General features: G+C 39.6%; 1 protein-coding gene across 4 annotated transcripts in view; it reads left to right on the top strand.

The window, feature by feature from the left end:
- The first annotated feature begins 2,390 nt into the window (after window positions 1-2,390).
- phactr1 (phosphatase and actin regulator 1) overlaps window positions 2,391-18,580 on the top strand; it is a 477,218-nt gene continuing 461,028 nt past the window's right edge. For all 4 annotated transcript variants that reach the window (XM_087978666.1, XM_087978671.1, XM_087978672.1 and 1 more), the window contains exon 1: window positions 2,391-2,713. In XM_087978666.1, coding sequence (XP_087834792.1) covers window positions 2,602-2,713 — 112 coding nt within the window. In that variant the 5' untranslated portion in view covers window positions 2,391-2,601. The remainder of the gene's footprint in view (window positions 2,714-18,580) is intronic.

Below are 18,580 nucleotides of genomic sequence, written 5' to 3'. Positions count from 1 at the left end.
AATGGTGTGGTGTGTCAAAGAACATATTCCTTGATGTCAAAGAACACAGTGGGCAGCACGTTAACCACGCTTGCGTAGCCTGTGCTTGAAAAACTCAATATAGTGACCAAAACAAAAATTCATGTGATTTTGCTATTAGAATTCAATTGATTAGAAAATAATCAGTTTGCTTGTAGTGCGATTCATTTGCATGTGCTGGATTCAACATTTAGAGCACAGAGTATTGTGTAGAACTTGAAAAGGACAAATACAGGACTTGGTGAAATGGACAGACAAGTAGCAGATGAAATTTAATGCCGAGAAGTGTAAAGTGATTTATTTTGGAGGAAGGGGGATAGAGCTAGAATATAAAATAAAGGGTACAATCTTAAAGTGCTGCAGGCGCCAAGGAACTTAGGTAGTATCCTGGGCTTTATCAATAGGGGCAAAGAGTACTAGAACAAGATAGTTATTACTGAAACAGATGTTTTTGTTGAAGCTTTTCAACTTGTATGCATCATGCTATTCATAAGAATACCAGTGAAAAGGGGATGAGTATACAGTACACAGCAGATGATAATAACTATCCTGATTAGATCATCTTTTTGTCACACATTGCACAAACTCATGAATTGGCCTAAGATCCTGAGAAGTGTCCAGTCTTCCTCTGTCATACTTGAAGCATAGATTTGAGCAACAAGTAAAGCTAGCTGTTTCACTGGTTCAATGAAGGAGCAACATGAGTAGTGTTTGCCCCTAACAGGATGCTGCCATCAAGCCAAAAAAGTGTGCTGCCTGCCAGACAGATATGTGGTATATGAATTTCAGTGCTAATGTGATGTTGGGTTCATAGGCTGTTGCGTTGCAATTACTGGAAGATCTTATCAAATAAAAAATCCTTTGGCTCTTTATAATAGGCAAGGTCCTGACCATACGTAACTATCACATGCTTGCAAAATGTAAAATTCAGTAACCGGCATGACATAGAATTCTGGAATCCAGCACTATTTCCTAAATAATCTTGGGTATGGTAATTACATGGACCACCAATTTAAGGTTGTTAATCAGGTTATATATAATTGTACATGCATATGTATTGGAAACTACTTTTATTAATACAGAATACCCTGTTCCTTATAGACAGAAAGTACAAAGGTTGGCAGTTGGCTGTAGGTTCTTATCAAATTGCTATATTCTTGAAGGCAACAGAAATTTCCTTGCCAACCAATCAGCAGTACAAAAATGTTGTTTCTTTTTACATTGATATATTCTGATGATTGCAAAATGAAAAGCTTTGACTAAATGTATCTGTTTCAACAATTTACGCTGTTGTTAAATTCCTTTTGGTTGACTAATTTAAATATCTATGGTTTCTCAGAAGATATATTGTGCTGATTTTGTTTTATGTTAGAATGTTTCATATAACTGTTCTCTTGTTGTACTGATGTTTATAACAAGAAGTATCAATATAATTGTTTCTGGCTTTTTAGCAATTTGCTTATGATATTTAATAAATTAAAAGCACATAAATTTATAATATTTCCATTAATGGTGGTTGGATATTTGTGAACTGAAAATGTGTTGCTGGAAAAGCACAGCAGGTCAGGCAGCATCCAAGGAGCAGGAGAATCGATGTTTCGGGCATGAGCCCTTCTTCAGGAAGGGCTCTGATCTCCAGCATCTGCAGTCCTCACTTTCTCCTTGGATATTTGTGAAGGCAAGGTGAAGCAGTTGGGTAGGAGTGGTAGGCAGTTCACAGAGTTTGAGGCTTGCTTAAGCAATCTATTGACAAATCTTCTGAGGGCCGCTTGTTAGTAGACATGCGTTTGTTTTTTTAACAGATCTTGGAACTAATTTTCTAATAGAGCTGAGGTGTACACAGGGACTAAAGCAGTTCAAGAAGGTGTTTCACCATTTTTGAAGGGTAATTGGATGGACAACAAATGCTTGCTGAACCAGCAAAGCTCACATCCTGTGAATGAAAACAGATATCATTTGGTTATCTGAAATGAGCTAATAACAGTGACTACATTATTTTGGTGTTAAAGCACTGTGAATGAAAAACAGTTGATGAAAAAACTATGGCCATTTAAATTGACATTATGTTTACAGGGGTGCTATTATAAATTAGTAGGAACTGCACAATGTTAACATTCTGATAAAAATCTATTGGAAATGTATGCTGTCATTTGATATTTACGTTCCAAGTTTTTAATATGTTTAATGTCTGAAAATGTGTTCGATAATTGGTACCCGTAGCAAAATACACTAGTTAAGCTCCCTTTGCAGAAGTGAATGTTTGAATTCATCTGTATGGAGAGACACAATGATACATAATTATCTTGAATGTTGGGAAAGCCAAAGTCTGACAATTTGCTGTCCCTTTTTGTGGGCGGGTTTTTCTTGGTTGTATCTGTGTGTATGTCTCATTGTACAGGGGGTGTGGGCGGGATCTCCTGCTCCAGATTGGTTCCAGCGCTGCATCTGATTCCTTTTCATTGTGTGTTTTTGTTGGTGTACAGGCAGAGGTGGTATCAGGGTCTGGGCTGTTTCAGGTTCGAGTGAGTAGTGCAGGTGCTGCCGCTGTCGCCGGCCGATCGTCTCATCGCGACTGCTCCATTAATGGCGGCCTCTTCAGGGGAGCAAGCAGACCGTCGGCCCATTCGAAGAGTAAGGTCCAAGAGCGATACGCCCTATCTCACTGAAGCAAGAATATCCCTCAACGTGGAGACAGGTATTGATTGAAACAATGCACCGATAATAATAGGCGATAAATTGAATGATGATGAGCAAGAGGATCCGTCTTTGTGCGGAAATGAGGGAATTATGACAGGCTTCTTAAATTAGGAATAGAAGCAGTGACTGTCTCAGAGAGAATGAATTGAAAGCAGTCCTTGGCGAACACTGATGCTTTATGTTTTATTCTGACTATTGTCTTTCAATGTTGTGACATTTTATGTTGCATGGCGGAAGGACACGACTTGAATTTCTCCCAAGGTTGTTTCTCCGTTCGCTTGTACTTGATAAAGCTGCCTGCAGCGTCGATATGAAAGGGTGGAGGTTATATATTTATTTGCTCCATTGTAATAATTTAGGTGCTGTAACTCCAAAAGCGATATAAAGTTTGCCATGAGCTGGACCATTGGCTGCCCGGGTTGCAGCTGCATTTGGACACCTGCCTGCCCCGGCGTGCCAGTACGAACATCAGCATCCGGCACCAACGTCTCGGTACCACCAGAGTGTTGCTGTTTGTCGAGTCCCCACCACGACCGCTAACTCACTCACTCACTCACTCACTCATTCAATAGGGATGAGGCTGTTAGGCGATCCCGATTGGTAGTCTGGTGTGCCGCATCCCTTTTTTTTGTGAAGAGTCTCGTTTCATTTTAAAACTGTGTTGAAACTTGGCGTTTCGATCATTTTGAACTTCGCAGATAGGCGTTATTTTACTGCGATAACAAGTGCACATTATAGTCTGTGATGGGAATAAGTGAAATACATAGCAGTTCTGCTCTGTCTCGGATCTAAACTAATTTTTTTGCTGTATTTCCCGACTGGAAATACAAGTCAGAAACTGAAATGATAATATTAAATCAGATATTTTAACGTTTCTTTCGTAAAGAAGTACTTAGTGCTTTCCCTTATGTAAACGATTTAGTATAAATGCAATTTTGGCATAAGTGTTGCCATGATTTTCCTGTAAGGAAACGCGACCATTTGGGAACTGTGGTTGTCCGTCAGATTTTGAATTTCTTCTGCATATTATGTTTAAGCTGTAATAAAATCCACTGTTTTTTGCATGTGTGGGGAACTGTTGCAGTTGTACATTGAATATGTTTGTTGATATTAACTGGTACGCCAAAACTATGGAAATGAAACCAGTCCTAATTGAATAAAATGTTTACAGGACTCTAATATAAAAGGGAATTAAGAAAAAAAGGACGTTCTTGATTTTTATACTTCACTTTATTTTTAAAACCTTAACTTCAAATATTATTATTCAGCTTGCACAGAATGAGTGTCGATTTTGTGTGGATGTGGTTTAGCTATTTTATAAAGATTTGGATTATTTTCAGTCTTCCAAGATTTGAAATGGCTTGGGAAGGATTTTCTTTTTGATATCATTTAATTTGCATTTAGCTTAGTGCTGATAAAATTGAGATTTTTTTTTAGTTTCATGCAGTTAGTTTACTTACAACATAGAGACAGATAGGTGAAATAAATCAGTCTTTCTATCTCTATTTGGAACACAATAAAGTTTAAACCCTTCAAAGACCCTCAATAGTTACCACATTGTTCCTAACCAGACTTCTGAATAACGAACCCCAGACGTTATGAATAAATAATTCCAGGCACTGGTTTTGTAGGTTATACAAAAGAGGTTTAACAAATTTTATAAATATACAACACTTTATCAGAGAAAAAAATGCACAATAAATTAATCTAATTCATGGGCTATAAAACTGAAACTTTTGTTTTCAACATCCCATTCACACAAACATGGTTAAGTGATATATGAAAGAAAATAACAACTGGCCAGTTACTTAAATGGTTTTCACAATACCTTGTTTCACAATGATAGGTGTGGACTGCTTGGTTGGTTTTCTGGAAACATCAGAGTCATTTTTTCAGTTCAACTAGGTAGGAATACTTCCAAATCAGTTTTCTTCTCTTGGGCTTCCAAGGGAGATTAGGCAAGGGGTTTTCAAATATTCATTCTATATCATCCCCAGAAAACACTGTTTAACAAAACAAATTCAACTGTAGTCCTGCCCTGAGAGATCCAGTTTCCAAGATGGTGGCAGAGTATTGCAGTTGAGCCTGGAGCTCATCACTCCCATCAGCTTTGTTTTTCATTTTTTTTCTTTCTTTTTTATTTGGTTTCTTTTCTTTAAAGCCTAGAGAGTGGCAGGTGGAGGAGGAGGCCTTTGGTGACAGCAGCAGCAACTCCAGGATGAGCTGACATGGCTCCACCCCAGCCTAGGGTCTCCTGTCAAGCGAAGAGCAGGTCCTGAGCTGATGCCCCTGGCCTGGACCCGTAAGCTTCACTGAGGCTCCAGGTCTGCAGCTAGGCCTGGTTGCCTAAAGGAACAGTAGTGTCAGTGAAAGGGATGGATGGCGCATCAGTGACAGTGTCTGGAGGAGCATCAGATGGGGAACAGAAGCCTTCTGCCAGGCCAGCAAGGAAGTAACTTTCAGTGGCCCAGTATGGCGGTTGTCTTTGGTGGAGACTTCCGGCCCAGTGTAGCAGTCTCACCCTGGTTGCATCTTCAGGGTATTCCATTGCTCCTGAACCAACTTCCCCTAAGCCTCAGAGCTATTAACTGAACTATAATGAACTTGATCTTAATTTTACCATTTTTTGATTATGGACCATTTCAGTCATTAACATAGGTGCCGTGGTGTGGCGACTTAAGGCTTTTCACTGGATTTTTCATGTGAAGTAACAAAAAAGTTTCCATTCTGTTCTAACTTCTGCTATCTGTTTAAGTTTTTTTTTGTACACTCCAGTTTATTTATTTTTTCTCTATTAACCCCCACACTACCGCCTAACCGCAGTAATGCTTATTTTATTCCCCGGCACCCATGGGTGTGTGTGTGTGCAGGTGTGAGACACAGTGAAAGACATAAAGTGCACGAATCTTTATTCAATTTCCACCACCAGGAAGATAGGAAAACACCCGGGTGGCCAGTGACAAACACTGCCCTTCACATCAAAGGGCAGTGCTGTGTGATCAAAACAGTGAAGGGGAGGATAGGGACTAAATCAAAATAGAGTTGGAGGGAGAAATAATGCACTACACTCCCTGCGGCACCCACCTCTCCCTGAATAACTCCAAGGACACCCGGGCCCTAACGTAACCACGGAAGAGGGGCAGGCAGTTGGCCCTAACGACCCCCTCCACGGCCCGCTGCCTTGACCTGTTGATGGCCAGTTTGGCCAGGCCCAGAAGCAGACCCACGAGGAGGTCTTCAGACCTGCCCTCCCTCCTCCGTACCGGGTGCCCGAAGATCAGGAGCGTGGGACTGAAGTGCAACCAAAAGCAGAGGAGGAGGTTTTTGAGAAAATCAAAAAGGGAGTGCAAACGCCCACACCCAATATATACATGGTCCACGGACTCCACAGCGCCACAGAACAAGCAACTATCTGTTTAAATACTGTGCTCCTCTGCGTGTTTGTAGGAATCCTTTTAATGAAGAATCAGCTTGCAATTAACCTCCAGGCCTGTCCTGGCCTCACAGTCAAACAAATGTTTTTGTTTGAGGCCAGGCCAGGCCTGAAGATTAATTATTAAAAGTTTGTTGGGGCTGTTCTTTTCCTTTTACCACAAAGCTGTTTGCCAATGTCCACAAGTCATCTTCAGCTCATAATTTCCCATTCATAGCTCCAAACCAAAATTGACAAAAGAATAAAAATAATGAAACATCAACAAGGGTTCTAAAGTTTCATGTGGCCCAGAATTTGTCCAGTGGAGAACAGGTTAATTTTGACTTTCTTCCCCTCAAACTTCTTTTATTCATAAATAGAAGTTTAGAGTAGAATGGAAGGGATGGATTTTTGGAGTGAGTATTGGTATTAATGTAACCTGAGTAGACGTAGAACCTGAGAGACAACAACATAATGATAGGAGTGAAAGAGATTGAGAGAACTGAAAATAAATAAGGTGACAAATGGCAAAAGTATCGAGCACTAAGAAACAACTGCTAGGTTAGTAGGATAAACCATTTGTTTTGGTTTAATCAAATGAATATTGTTTTCATCAACTTTGGTCATTCAGTGTTTTAATAATTCCTACGTGGAAAAATTATTTTTTTACTTAATTTTTCCTTTTTGAAAGTTGACAGATCTTTCATTTTTAAGATTCTCAACATGGTTGTAGTAGCATTCACTCATTGCTTGTTGTAGTGAAAATAATAAATAACACTAACTATATTGATATGCATGGAATAGAACCCATTGTTCAAAATGTTTTACAGAATTAATATTTTGAACAATGCTTAAAGTACTTTGGAACCTTTTCCTATCTTACTGATGACAATTTTACACTGGCTAATTTAGTTCCTATAGAGTCATAAAAGTATGCTTTAGGACCTCTCCTCTTTATCTAGAGGACTGGAGAATAGCCAGTGTCTTTCCTTTGTTTAAGAAAGAAAAAGGGATAATCCTGGTAAATTACAGGCTGGTGAGTCTTATGTTCGTGGTAGAGAAATTATTAGAAAAGATTCTTAGGGATAGGATTACTCACATTCAGAGAAATATGGACCTAATAGCTTTAGGTGGTGTGGCTTTGTGTGGGGGAGGTTGTCCCTCTCAAAATAGATTGAGGTGTTTTCTTGCACACATGACAAAGATGATTGGTGAGGGCAGTCTGTATGGGCTTTAGGAAGGCTGTTGACAAAGTCCCTCACAGCAGGCTGATACAAAAGGTGAAATCACATGGTGTCTGCAGTGAGCTGGTAAGATGGATACAAAGTTGGCTTAGTCACGAGAATAGCTCTGGAAGGGTTCTGCAGGGATCAGTACGAGGACTTCTTTTGTCTTGTAATATATCTAAATGATTTGGAGGACAAAGTAGGTGGCCTGATTAGTAAGTTTCCAGATGACAAAGACTGGGGAGTTGCAGATAGTGAGGAGGATTGCCAGACAATATTGATAGTCTCCAGACTATGTGAAGAAATGGCAGATTGCGTTTAGATTAGATTACTTACAGTGTGGAAACAGGCCTTTCGGCCCAACAAGTCCACACCGACCCTCCGAACAGCAACCCACACATACCCATTCTCCTACATTTATCCTTACCTAACACTACGGGCAATTTAGCATGGCCAATTCACCTGACCTGCATATCTTTGGACTGTGGGAGGAAACCGGAGTACCCGGAGGAAACCCACGCAGACACAGGGAGAATGTGCAAACTCCACACACAGGTGGGAATTGTACCCCGGTCTCTGGCGCTGTGAGGCAGCAGTGCTAACCACTGTGCCACCGTACAAATGAGGTGACGCATTGTTGAAGGTCTAATGTAGGAGGAAAGTATACAATAAATGGCAGAACACTTTTTAATAGTGTTAACATGCAGAGGGATCTAGATAAACAGGTCCACAGTTCAGTGAAATAACAGGTGGATAATGTGGTAAAGAAGGCTTTGGCATACTTGCCTTCAATAGTCAGGCCATAGAAATATAAAAATTGGGAAGTCATGTCGTAGCTGTATAGAACTTCAATTAGGCCACATTTGGAATATTGTGTATGGGATGCCGCATTACCAGAAGGATGTGGAGGCTTTGGCGAGGCTACAGAAACAGTTTGTCTAGATGTTGCCTGGTTTGGACGGTATTAGCTATGAGGAGAGATTGGACAAACTTGGTTTGTTTTCATTTGAACACTGAAGGGTGAGGGGTTTGCAAATAAATTTTTGCAAAGTTATAAGAGGCATGGATAGTCGGAGTCTTTTTTTCCCGGGTTAGAAATACCAGTTACTAGGGGGCATAGGTTAAGGTAAAGGAGGATAAGTTTTTAAAGGAGATGTGAGAGGCATGTGTTTGACACAGAGGGTGTTGACAGTCTGGAATGTGTCACCAGAGGTAATGGAGGCAGAAATAATGGAAATATTTAAGAGGCATTTTAACAGATTCATGAATAGATAGGGAGTAGAGGGATACTGACCTCTGACGCAAATGTGTTTTAGTTTTCTTAGTATCAGTGCAGTCTTGATAGGGCCTGTTTTTGAGCTGTACTGTTCTTTGTTCTTTGTACAACACAGGAAAAGGCAGTTCAACCCATCATATCTGTCAAAAACAACCTCCCTATTCTGATCCCATTTTCCAGCATTTGGCTCAAATGGCTGTATGCCTTGGCATCACAAGTGTTACATCTAAATACCTGTTAACTATTAGGAGGGTTTCTGCCTCTACCATTCTAATAGGAATGAGTCCCAGATTCCTGCCATCCTTTTTGGTGACACAATTTCTCCTCACATCTCTTCTAAACTGTCTTCCTCTTACCTTAAATTTATGGCCCTTGGTCATTGATCTCTCCATCAAGGGCTAAATTCCTTCCTCATCAACTCTATCTATGCCCCTCGATTTTATATGTCTCAATCATCTCTTCTCTCAATCTCCTCTACACCAAGCAAAACAACCCCAGTCTGCTCAATCTCTTCATAACTGAGACTCTCCAGCTCAACCCCCTGGTAAAACTCCTCTGCATCCTTTTCAATGCTATTGCATCCCTCTGATTAATATGGTTCCAGATCTGCAAACAATTCTGTGGTATGGAAATGTTACTTGCATAATGTGCCCTCAGAGGTAGACAATAAACATTTGCAATTTCTTCAAAAGTACTGATAATGTTGCTGTTTAAGTGAAGACATGCAAAAAAAATGCTCTTGTGGTCTGCATGTACATATCAGAACACATAATTACAAACACCATAAGAACTAGGAACAGGAGTAGGCCATTCATTCCCTTGAGCCTGCTCCACCATAGCTGATCTTAAATGTCCATTACAGATTTTAAATTTTGCATTAGTTTTCACAAGTACAATTTTTATTTTCACAAGTCTGGGATTTCTCATAAAATATCAATAATCTTAGACCAAACTAAACTTTAAAAACTGCTGTTTCTTAACACCCACAGGTGAAATGTTAATTGGAAGTTTCTTCTAATTTCTGCAGTTTCTCATGGAGCAGGGAGCATGTACAACTTAGGAAGATATTTTATATTGATGCTAAATGCAAAAAATGAAGCAACGATCAACCTTTCACCATTTGTTCCTGTTTCTTGATTTCTCTTAAATTTACCTTTTTTTATTGAGTGATATGTATTTTACGAATGTCCTGTTAAACATGGTCTCTTTTGTTCCATTCTGTGGCTCTTCACTTGTTTTTCAAACTGTTTTCCTTCCTTTGAAAGTGAGATATCCTCCATTGTCAAACTGGTCAAACTAGTACAAATACATTTAGTACCTTTTTTGAGTTGTTTGTCCATTCTGGTCTTTTCTTTTAGAAAGTGACATCCACAAATCATCCCCTCATTTTGGATAGTGTTAGATTTTACTGCCGCCTTCTTCTTCTATCAGTGAAAGAAAAGCGACAAGCTTGAAGACCTATAATTTTTTTATTGACTAACATCTCTTTTTTGTTTTTGATACCGTTTATTTGCAAGAGTAAAAACTCTATCTCTAAAATGTTGAGTTTTTATTATTAACTTTGTGCACACTTAACATCTTAAAACCACTATGTCTGTTCTATAGTTAGCCAGTACAGCTACCACATTCAAAACCTTAATGACTACTGCAATAATGCTGTAGCCAAAATAATTTTCTGGCTACTATTCCCTGTGAAGATGGAAAGACCAGCCTCAAACAGAAGGGAGCCGTTATAAACTTCAAGCTAATGCTGATGTGTCTTCTGAGATGCAATCCAGCAGTTATTACATGATATAAAGAAAATAATGGAATATCTTATTAATTCTTTGAAAAGAATAATTACATATGGGGAGAAAAGTTTTAAATTGTATGTGTCTCCTTTATGTAAAACATCTAAATTTATGCTTGAATTTCTAGGTGCCATTCTAAGTTAATTAACACTTTTTAAAAAATTTAAAGTATTTATTTGTTGCACCCCGCTTTGCCATAATGCTCTTAATTTTGCATTTGACACCAATATTAACGCAGTTGACATAAATTGTTGTATAGTTTTTCATTTTCAAATCTGTATTGAAAATACCGATAACTCAAATGAATGTTGCCTACATGGATTTTAAAAAGGCAAGTCCCTCATGGTAGACTCATTCAGAAGATTTAAGATGCAATGGCTCTATGGTTACTTGGCCTCATGGATTCAGAATCGGCTTGCCTATAGAAGGCAAGGTAGTGATGGAAGGGTGTTTTTCAGTCCAGTGGTCTGTGATTAGAGATCTTGTCAGAGATCCATTCTGGGACCTCTGCTATTTATGATGTATGTCAATGACTTGGATGAAATCTTAGATGGATGAGTCAGTAAATTTGTAGACAATACAAAGATCGGTGGAGTTGTGGTTGGTGTAGAAGGTTGTCAAAAGATAGAGCGAGGTACAGATCAGTTGCAGATATAGGCAGCAAAATAGCAGATGGAATTTAATCCGTAAAAGTATGAGATCAAATGATGAATAAAAGTATATAGTTAATGACAGGACCCTGAACAGAGGGAGTTGGTGGTCACGCACTTAGGGTGGTGAAGGCGGCGTATGGCATGCTTGCCTTTATTGGTGAAGGAATTAAGTACAAGACTAAGGATGTCATCTTGCAGCTTTATAAGACTTTTGATAGGCCACACGTAGAGTATTGCATTCAGTTCTGGTTGTCACATTACTGGATGGATATGGAGGTTTTAGAGAGGGTGCAGAAGAAGTTTACTAGATGCTGCCTGATTAGAGGATGTGAACTATAAGGAGAGGCTAGAAAAACTCTTTTTTTTTCTCAGGACCAGAGGAGGCTGAGGGTAGACTTAATAGAGGTCTATAAAGTTATGAGATACATGGATGAGATTAACGGTCAGAACCTTTTCCCCAGATTTGAAATGTCTAAAAGTAGGGGGTATGCATTTACGGTGAGAGGCGGAAAGTTCAAAAGAGATGTGAGGGGCAAGTTTTTTTTACAGGCTGTGGAACATGCTGCCAGGGGTGCTGGTGGAGGCAAATGTGATGGGGCATTTAAGGGACTTCTAATTAAGCATAGGAATATGCAAGGAATCGAGGGATATGGACCACGGCAGGCAGAGGGATTAGTTAAAATTGGCATCATGTTTGGCGTAATATCTTGGGCCGAGGGGCCTGTTCTTGTGTTTTACAGGTTTTTTTAATGTTCTATGTGTTGAGTGGAGCACTTACTAATTCCAGCTTTTCAAATGTCTGTGTAAAAGAGAAGAACTTAAAAAAGATGTCCCGTCCTAATTTCTCAGATTTAATCTTCAAGTCATTGTTGTTATGGCATAGATGAAAATCATTTTTTGATCCATTTAATCCATGCATCCCTGTGGAAAAATCCAGCCAGGCCCATTATCCACTCGACCCCTGTATTATGTAACTTCCCGATAGTTCAAAATGTTCTGCTTCCATTTACTTTGTCCCAAGTTTATAAACAAGAACCTCATTTCAAATTATTTCATAATCTCACCTCTTCTCTTCTGTTGATGTCAAGCTCAATTTTTGAAGTATTTGCATTTTTGTATCTGAGTTCACAATAAATAAATCTACTATCCCTTCTATCGCTTAATCTAATCTAAATCAGAAATGAGTATGTCGGAAACTACATTCAATTCATATAAAGCTGCAAATGAACCCCAACGTGAATCTACAGTTTCAATGCCGTGTTATCAATAAGGCTGAGTTATACTGAATTACCATTCTGAGTCCAGTAGCCATAAAATACAAAGCATAACTAACAAAATAAATGTTTTAAAGCAGTGTGCCAATTATATAATGCCCTTTTAAGAGAAGGTTTACAAAGCCTGTAGAACACCAATGGAATTTATATACCACTGTCTATAACAAATAGACATTAAATGCGCACATTCAAATAGTTTGGAAACACATAAGAATTTAAATTTTTAATGTCATCAGTTGGCCACAAATGCATTTATGCTGAGGGTATTAAAGCAAATTAAATCTCTTGTGCATTATTTACAGGCTGGAACACAAAACATTTCTTGTTCGCATGCAACATCTGCATCTGGTATCATTTAATTGTTCAGTATCAAAAACAAAATATCCAATTAAAGAATCTCTGTCACTTGTACAGTTGAAATTATACCTGTTGCAGTTTGAATGTATAAATTACATTTTTGTATTTTGTTTTGAACAAATAATAAGGATTTGTAATAAAGCTTATTTCTTACTGTCTTTATTTTGTGAATATTTATACTTCAACAATGGCAACATTTATTGGGAATAGGGTTCAAACAAGATATGTATCAGTGAGAGTTTTGGATTTTTTAAAATTGCAAAAATTGCAAAACCCAAGGCACTTCTTTCTTTTATACAAGACTCTATTTACTTTAGAGGCACCAGGAGGATCCAATGACTGAATGGACCTCTGTTAAACTTTGGCAGAAAAGACCTTAGATGGTGGTCTTTTCACCCTCCCCACCCCACCCCCCAACATCCTGGCATCCATCTACGTTTCATCCCTTAAATTGAACAATTTGCATGGTAACTCTAGTAGTAAAGAATGGCAGAGAGAATGGACAAACACTCAACCTTGCCATGACATGGAGTGAATTGAATTAGCTAAAAAATGACATTTGAGATGGTGGGCATCTAGGAGGAGGCTGGTATGAATCATCCATCCACTTGGTACTTCTGTTGAAGAGGGTTGTATACATTCCATCTTGGCTTTTGTAGTTGTTATAACAATGTTGTTATAACAATATTGGCTCCTTTTTTAAATACCCTATTAGTTGCTTACAACAAATATTTTAATTTTCTCTCTTAGCACAGTCATCACACTTCAATTAAAACTTAGTTAACTAGATCAAAGTGAAGGAGCCAGTTCCAAGGGTTTCTTGAAAGGAATGGAACTTTACTGCCCCACCCCCAAAAGGTAATATCTAAGTAATATCTTGTACGAAGAAAAAAAAAATAGTTTTGAAGGGTCTTTGAGTTGTGAGTGAAACCTGAGTCCATGATTGTTTAGGCTTTTCTTTCCTTTTTTAATGTGTGAAATTCTCTGTTCTTAGTGCATTGTTATTTTCCCAAGTTACCTTTACATCAAATGCTGCTTTTGAGAAGTGAAGCATGGGGAATGTTGGAGAACAAGTCTTCCTGACTGTCATTATGAATTCATGTTCTTCTGCCTACTTTGTTTTTCAAAATTTAGCTGCCAGAATAGGGTCCACTTGCATGCTAGTCAAAATATGTGGCACTGGAAAAGCACAGCAGGTCAGGTAGCATTCGAGGAGCAGGAGCGCTAATGTTTCTGGCATAAGCCCTTCATTTGTATGTTCTAGAGTCTATATTCATTATTTTTCCAAGTATGTGACAGCCAACCTTTCATCTCCAACTATGTTAACTTATCATGCAAGTGTGAATTCAGAGATGCAAATTTCTTGACATTGACGTAGTTTTCTGGTTTCACTGTCTTTGGATGAAATGGTAGTTTAAGTGCAATACACTAATTTTAGTACATTCCGTACTTGTTTCCTGAATTTGCCTCAGTTTCTGTTCAGTTTATTATAGCAGCCATTTTTGGTCAATATTTGTCCTATTTAAAAAAAATCACTTGCCCTCATATTTGCCATTTATTTCTTGACTGATTGGCGATATTAAAATTTTATGGTGGAAATTTAATATCGTACTTTCACATTTACCACGGTGGCTCAGTGGTTAGCACTGCTGCTTCACAGCACCAGGGTCCCGGGTTTGATTCCAGCCTTGGGCAACTGACTGTGTGGAGTTTGCACATTCTCCCCGTGTCTGCGTGGGTTTCCTCCGGGTGCTCCGGTTTCCTCCCACAGTCCAAAAATGTGCAGGCCAGGTGAATTGGCCATGCTAAATTGCCCATAGTGTGTTAGGTGCATTAGTCAGAGGGAAATGGGCCTGGGTGGGTTACTCTTCGGAGGGTCGGTGTGGACTGATTGGGCCGAAGGGCCTGTTTCTGCACTGTAGGGAATCTAATATGATCAAGTGCTAGACTCCACCATCATTGAAGATAGAAATGTTCATGTGAACCACTACCATGTATAACATAATGCTCCTACTAGGGAAAGGAGGGCAGATGTGAGTTAGTCAGTCATCATATCTAAACAAAATGTCTGAGGCCAAAAGTCTAACATTATTTAACTCGCAGAACATTGGGAAATGCATGGGCCAACTTCTTGGAGTCTTGGGAAGCAATCAGAATCATGAGAAAAGCTGGTGAAATGGGTAAATCCATAAAGAGACTAAGATGTTACACTAACAGTCAAGAAATAAGTAACAATGGTACAATTAACATTTTGAGCATAGGCTATTTCTGTTCTTAAGTTTCTATCAAGCCTGCCCCACCATTACAGATCACGGCTGAACATCTCCTCAATGACATTTTCTTGCATTACCTGTGTATCAAAGAATCATAGAGCCATACAGCATGGAAACACACTCTTCAGTCCAACTTGTCTGTGCTGACTAGGTTTTCTAGTTCCATTTGATTCTGTTTGGTCTATATTCCTCTAAACTTTTCCCATTTGTGTATGTGTCAAAATGTCTTTTAAATGCTGTAATTATACCTGCCTCTGTCACTTCTTCTGGCAACCCAATCCATACACACATCACCTTTCTGTATGAAAATGTTGCTCCTCAGTTCCCTTTTAAATCTTGCCCCCAACCTTAAACCTATGCCATCTAGTTTTGGATTCACTACCCTGGTGAAGATACCTTCGCTATTCACCTTTATAGAGATTTACAAATTCATGAGATGAATAAATATGGTAAATCCTCAGCCTCCTGCGGTCCAAGGAATAAAGTCCCAGGCGATCCAGCCTCTCCTTATAACGCAAACCCTCCAGTCCCAGCAGCAACATTGTAAATTTGTTTGTACCCTTTCCAGTTGAACAACATTCTTCCAATTACCAGGGTGACCACAATTGTACACAGTATTCTAAAAGTGGACTCTCTAATGTCTTGTTCAGCCACAACATGATATCCCAAATCCTTTACAGAGTGCTCTGATCAAGGAAGGTAAGTGTGCTAAACACTGCCTTCACTACCTTGTCCACTTGTGATGCCACTTTCAAGGAACTATGAACCTGCATGCCTAGGTCTCTCTTTTCAACAACACTTCCCAGGGTCCTTCCATTAATTGTGTAAGTCCTGCCCTGGTTTGCCTTACTAAAATGCAACATCCTCGAATTTCTCTAAACTAAACTCCATCTGTCACTTCTTCTGTGCCCATTGATCCATCTGTTCAAGATTTTGTACATTTAGATAATCTTCACAGTTCACTCCACGACCAATTTTAGTGTCATTTGCAAAATTACTAGCCATACCTCCCTATATTCTCACTCAAATCCTTTTAAAAAATGGCAAACAACAATGGACCCAGAACCGATCCTTGTGGCACACTGTTGGTCACAGTCTGAAAAACAACCCTCTACCATCATCCTCTATCTTCTACCATTAAGACAATTTTGTATGCAATTGGCTATCTCTCCTTGGATCCCATGTGAGCTAACTTTATTAACCAGTCTACCAGCTGGGACCCTGTCTAAAGTCTATGCAGACAATATCTACTGCCTTGCCTTCATCTATTATCTTGATAACCTCTTCAATCTAGAAATCTGTGGATTTTTTGTGTTTAACCTCCTCAATAATTTTGCTACTTCAGCCCTCGAAGACACAGAATTTCAAAGATACCCCACCTTCTGAAGAAGAAATTCCTCCTTATTTCAGTGAAGAATAGAGTGAAGCCCGAAGCATAGTAAACTGGTCACTGAGGCAAAGTACATGACAGAGGTACAAACTGAATATTTTGCTTCTATCTTTATCAAATTAGTAGATGGTGTAAATGGCCTCGTTGAAAATGAGGGTGCTGAAGGACTGAACAGTATAGTGATAAGTAAACTGTTCTTGACGACCACACGTACAAGAAGTGTGTCCAGCTGCAACTACTGGCTAATTGCTTTTTAGAGCTGGAGCTGCAAGTGGACTTACTGTGAAGCAACAGCAACACTGAAAATGTCATGGATAGCATGTTTAGCGAGGTGATCACAAAATAGGTGAGGATTTCACAGTCAGAAAGGGAATTGGTAACCATCACAAAGTAAAATGCTCTGGAATGAAGTCATGGATCATACATTTAAAGGAGGCATGAGGGCTCAGTGATTAGCACTGCTGCCTCACAGCGCCAGGGAGCAGTGTTTGAATTGACCCTCGGGTGACTGATTGTGTGGAGTTTGCACCTTCTCCCCATATCTGCATGGGTTACCTCCAAGTGCTCCAGTTTCCTCCCACAGTCCAAAAATATGCAGGTTAGGTGAACTGGCAATGCTAAATTGCCTACAGTGTTCAAAGATGTGTAGATTAGATGCACTAGTCATGGGAAATGTAGAGTACTAGGTTAAAGGAATGGGTCTGGGTGGGATACTGTTTGGAGCGTTAGTGTGCACTTATTGGGCCAAATGGCCTGTTTCCATACTTTAGGGGTTCTATGATGATTTTATGGTTCAGCACAGAAACAATCCCTTCAGTTCAACTCATCCATGTCAAGCGGACATCCCAATCTGACCAAGTCGCATTTGTCAATATTTGACCCTTTATACCTTTATACTCTTCATGTTCATAAACCCGTTCAGATGCCTTTTAATGAACCCAGCTACACTACTACTTCTGCTGGCAGCTCGTTCCATACAAGCACCAGCCTTTACGTAAAAAATGTTAACCCTCAGGTTCATTTTAAATCTTTCCCCCTCACCTTAAATTTGTGATCTGTTTTTGGACTGCCCCTCCCTAGGAAAAAGACCTTGGCTGTTCACCCTATCCATGCCCTTCATGATTATATAAACCTTTGTAAGGTCACCCCTTAGCCTCCAATATTCCAGGGAAAATAGCCCCAGCCTACATAGTCGCTCCCTATAACTCAAACCCTCTAGTACTGGCAACATCCATGTAAACCTTTTTCTGCACTTTCTCAAGTTTAGCTACATTCTAAAGAATTGCATGCAGTTTTTTAAAAGTGGCCTCATCAATGTCCTGTACAGCCGTGACATGACATCTAAACTCCTGTACTCAGTGTTATAAAGAACAAAGAAAATTTACAGCCCAGGAACAGGCCCTTTGGCCCTCCAAGCCTGAGCCGAACCCAATCTACTGTCTAAACCTGTCAGTCAATTCCTAAGCATTTGTATCCCTTTGCTCCCCACCTACTCTTACATCTGTCCAAGTGCACCTTAAATGAATCTACCGTGCCTGACTCTACCATCTCTGTTGTCAATGCATTCCAAACGCCCACTACCCTCTGTGTGAAGTACCTGCTGCATGTATTCCCCTTAAACTTTCCACCTCTCACCTTGAAAGCATGACCTCTCGTTATAGAATCCTTCACCCTGGGAAAAAGCTTGTCTCTATACCCTTCATGATTTTGTAAATCTCAATCAGGTCCCCCTTCAATCTCCTTTTTCCTAATGGAAACCTAACCTACTCAACCTCTCTTCATAGCTAACACCTTCCATACTAAGCAACATCCTCGTAAACTGTGTCTGCACCCTCTCCAAAGCATCCATATCCTTTTGGTAATGTGGCGACCAGAACTATACACAGTACTCTAAATGTGGCCGAACCAATGTCTTGTACAGCTCTTATACTCGATATCCTGTCCAATGGAGGCAAGCATACTATATGCCTTCTTGACCACTCTATCCATCTGTGCAGCAATCTTCAGGGTACAATGGACCTGCACTCCCAGATCTCTCTGCCCATCAACTTTTCTCAAGGCTCTTCCGTTCATTGTATAATTCGCTCTAGAATTAGTCTTGCCTAAATGCATCATCTCACATTTGTCTGGTATAAAATCCATCCACTTTTATGCCCAACTCTCCAGTCTATCTATATCCTCCTGTATTCTTAGACAGTCCCTTTATGCTTTCTG

The sequence above is a fragment of the Chiloscyllium plagiosum genome, unplaced genomic scaffold (genome assembly GCF_037043375.1).
Source record: "Chiloscyllium plagiosum isolate Xiang-an unplaced genomic scaffold, Cpla_swu_hap1 HiC_scaffold_34, whole genome shotgun sequence".
NCBI lineage: Eukaryota > Metazoa > Chordata > Chondrichthyes > Orectolobiformes > Hemiscylliidae > Chiloscyllium > Chiloscyllium plagiosum.
The sequence above is the reverse complement of the archived record's forward strand: the minus strand, read 5'-3'. Positions and strand labels throughout refer to the sequence as shown.